Here is a 2,500-nt window from a genome sequence, read left to right on the forward strand (position 1 = left end):
CGTGTCGCGGGGGTTAGGGCCCCAGCAGAACCCAGTTTGGGCGATGAGCGTGGTGAGAGGCGTGTCGCGGGGGTTAGGGCCCCAGCAGAACCCAGTTTGGGCGATTGATTTCTCTTACTTTCCCCAGATCGGCCTACTTAAAGCTGTCGAGTTTTGACGCTCAGTCAGAGACTTCAGCACCCCCCCCCCCCCCCCCCCCCCCTCCCCCTATTCAATCTCCATCACTTTGTACCAAGGGGAGGCTGGAAGTAGACATCGGAGGACAGGCTGGAAGTAGACATCGGAGGACAAGGCTGCATGTCATTCACGGATGGAATGATATCAGACGAGGCCCGTCCCATACATGACAATGAGCCCGTCCTGCGATTTTTGTACCTCCACCAGCCTCCGCTGTTTTATACCAAATCTGTCTCTTTGCATCTGAAATGTAACTGGGGGATATAAAAACAAAGTTTTGGGAGGACTGCAGATCCGGTTGGCGGATTCCTCTGGAGTCCGATCAGTCATCCTCGCTAATCCTGACTGATATCCGTTTGTCAGTGTTCTCCCTGCCGGGGATTTGACTCCCCGCACGGAATGTTTACATAGACTTCCCAGACTTGTCGTGTGTGTTTGAGCCCCGAATCGGGAAACAAACGTTTTGGCACCAGTAAGGTGTTGTCTTTCTGTTCCAGCACCGTTGGCACGCGACCAGTGTAGACACGAGGAGTAGGTAGCAGGGAGGATTGTGATGGTAGGAGATGTCCTAGTTCTATTGTTTGTATTATCGGAGGACGGGGCTCATTGGAATGCACGGAACGGAATGAGGAACGGTATCAAACCACGTGGGAGGCTGGCGGAGGTAGAGATCGGAGGACGGGGCTCATTGTAGTGCATGGAACGGAATGAGGAATGGTACAATTAGAATGTTCCTCATTCCGTTCCATGCATTACAGTGAGCCCTGTCCTCCGATTTCTACCTCCGCCAGCCTCCCTCTGGTGTGTACCTGGGGTGGTGAGTCGTGCATACTGTACAAAAACAGCCCCTTATGTAATCCTGTTGTGCAGCGTAACCCTGTTGCAATGCCCTCTGAAGACGCTGGTGCATCTTGAAGGTTGAACACCCGATGCTTGTGTTACATAATCAGCACGTTTCAGCAAGACTGCTTCAGCAAGAACGTTTCAGCGGCGCGTAGCCCACCGTACAATACAGTGTGACCGTAGAACGTTTTTTTTTTTTTACCCTGCCAAAGTAGCTCTGAAGCTTTCACTCATCTCTGTGCATATTACGTCATCCTCCATAGCCTCCGTATTCAAATGCAGCAATTCTGTCGATAATATTAGGAGTCAGAATGGCGCCCCGTCTGCTAAATTGCCTTATGTCTGCCGTGCATGTAATGCTGATGGTGGGGTCTTCAGACGCAGAGGCGAGGCACTTGTCTTCCCTCTAGATAGAACAGTGTGTGTGTGTGTCTCTGTGTAGCTAGAAGGGGCTCAGCCCAGCCTGCAGCTAGTCCTCTAGGAGCCAGCTGTCCTCTCTGTCCTCCAAACCAAGCTGGGCCTCATCACTAACGTCTCTCTCTCCTTCTCCCTCCCCCCATGTCTTCCTTTTCCTCCTTTTCACTCCTCCTCTCCCCCCACCCCTTCCTTTTCCCACCATCTCGCCCCTACCACACTCCTCTCTCTCTCTCTCTCTCTCTCCCAGGTCATGCAAGTGGTCAACGCCGATGCCATTGTGGTGAAGCTCAACTCTGGCGAGTACAAGACCATCCACCTATCCAGCATCAGACCCCCCAGGATCGAGGGAGAGGTATGCGACCTGTGTGTGTGTGTGTGTGTGTGTGTGTGTGTGTGTGTGTGTGTGTGTGTGTGTGTGTGTGTGTGTGTGTGTTGTCCTTGGGACAGCGCCTGCTACCCTGTCACCGAGGCCCATTACTGCCTCCACAGGGGCACCGGCTGTCAGTGCCACTGTTTGGAAAGCGCTGATGTGGGTCTTTTTCTCCCCCCAGCCTGCTTTTAAAAGGGCATTCCTCGTCTCTTCATGCATCTTTCAAAGTGACTGCAAATAGGGGGGCCCCCCTCCTCTAGACGCAGTCCCCCCTTCAGCCACAAGGGGGCGACCCTTAGGTGGAGCCCCCCCCCCCCCCCCCCCACCCCAGTCTGTGATTGCAGCATTGCAGAGAAGTAGGCTGATCGATCTCTCCTTTCCACTGAATCACCGCCGTGCGTGAAAACAAACACACACACACACACGTTCAATATCACTCACCTCTCTCGTATGCTTGGTCACCACGGTGCATGACTCACACACACACACACACACACACACACACACACTCACACATGTGCTGTCTCTCTCTCTCACACACACACACTCAGTCACTGCTCACGTGCACATTGGTGTTACATGCTCAAACGAACTGAGCACACGCATTTGTGCCCCTTTCTTGCGTCCATACCGTAACACTTATGGTCACACACACTCACAAACGCAAGAAGAGAGAGAGAGAGAGAGAGATGG

The 2,500-nt window shown here is 53.2% G+C and overlaps 1 protein-coding gene across 1 annotated transcript in view; it reads left to right on the forward strand.

Moving 5' to 3' along the window:
• snd1 (staphylococcal nuclease and tudor domain containing 1) overlaps positions 1-2,500 on the forward strand; it is a 159,730-nt gene that overhangs the window by 14,872 nt on the left and 142,358 nt on the right. Inside the window, exon 10 of the mRNA XM_083692103.1 lies at positions 1,685-1,789. Coding sequence (XP_083548229.1) covers positions 1,685-1,789 — 105 coding nt within the window. The remainder of the gene's footprint in view (positions 1-1,684; positions 1,790-2,500) is intronic.

This window comes from Argentina silus (genome assembly GCF_951799395.1).
Source record: "Argentina silus genome assembly, chromosome: 20".
Taxonomy (NCBI): domain Eukaryota; kingdom Metazoa; phylum Chordata; class Actinopteri; order Argentiniformes; family Argentinidae; genus Argentina; species Argentina silus.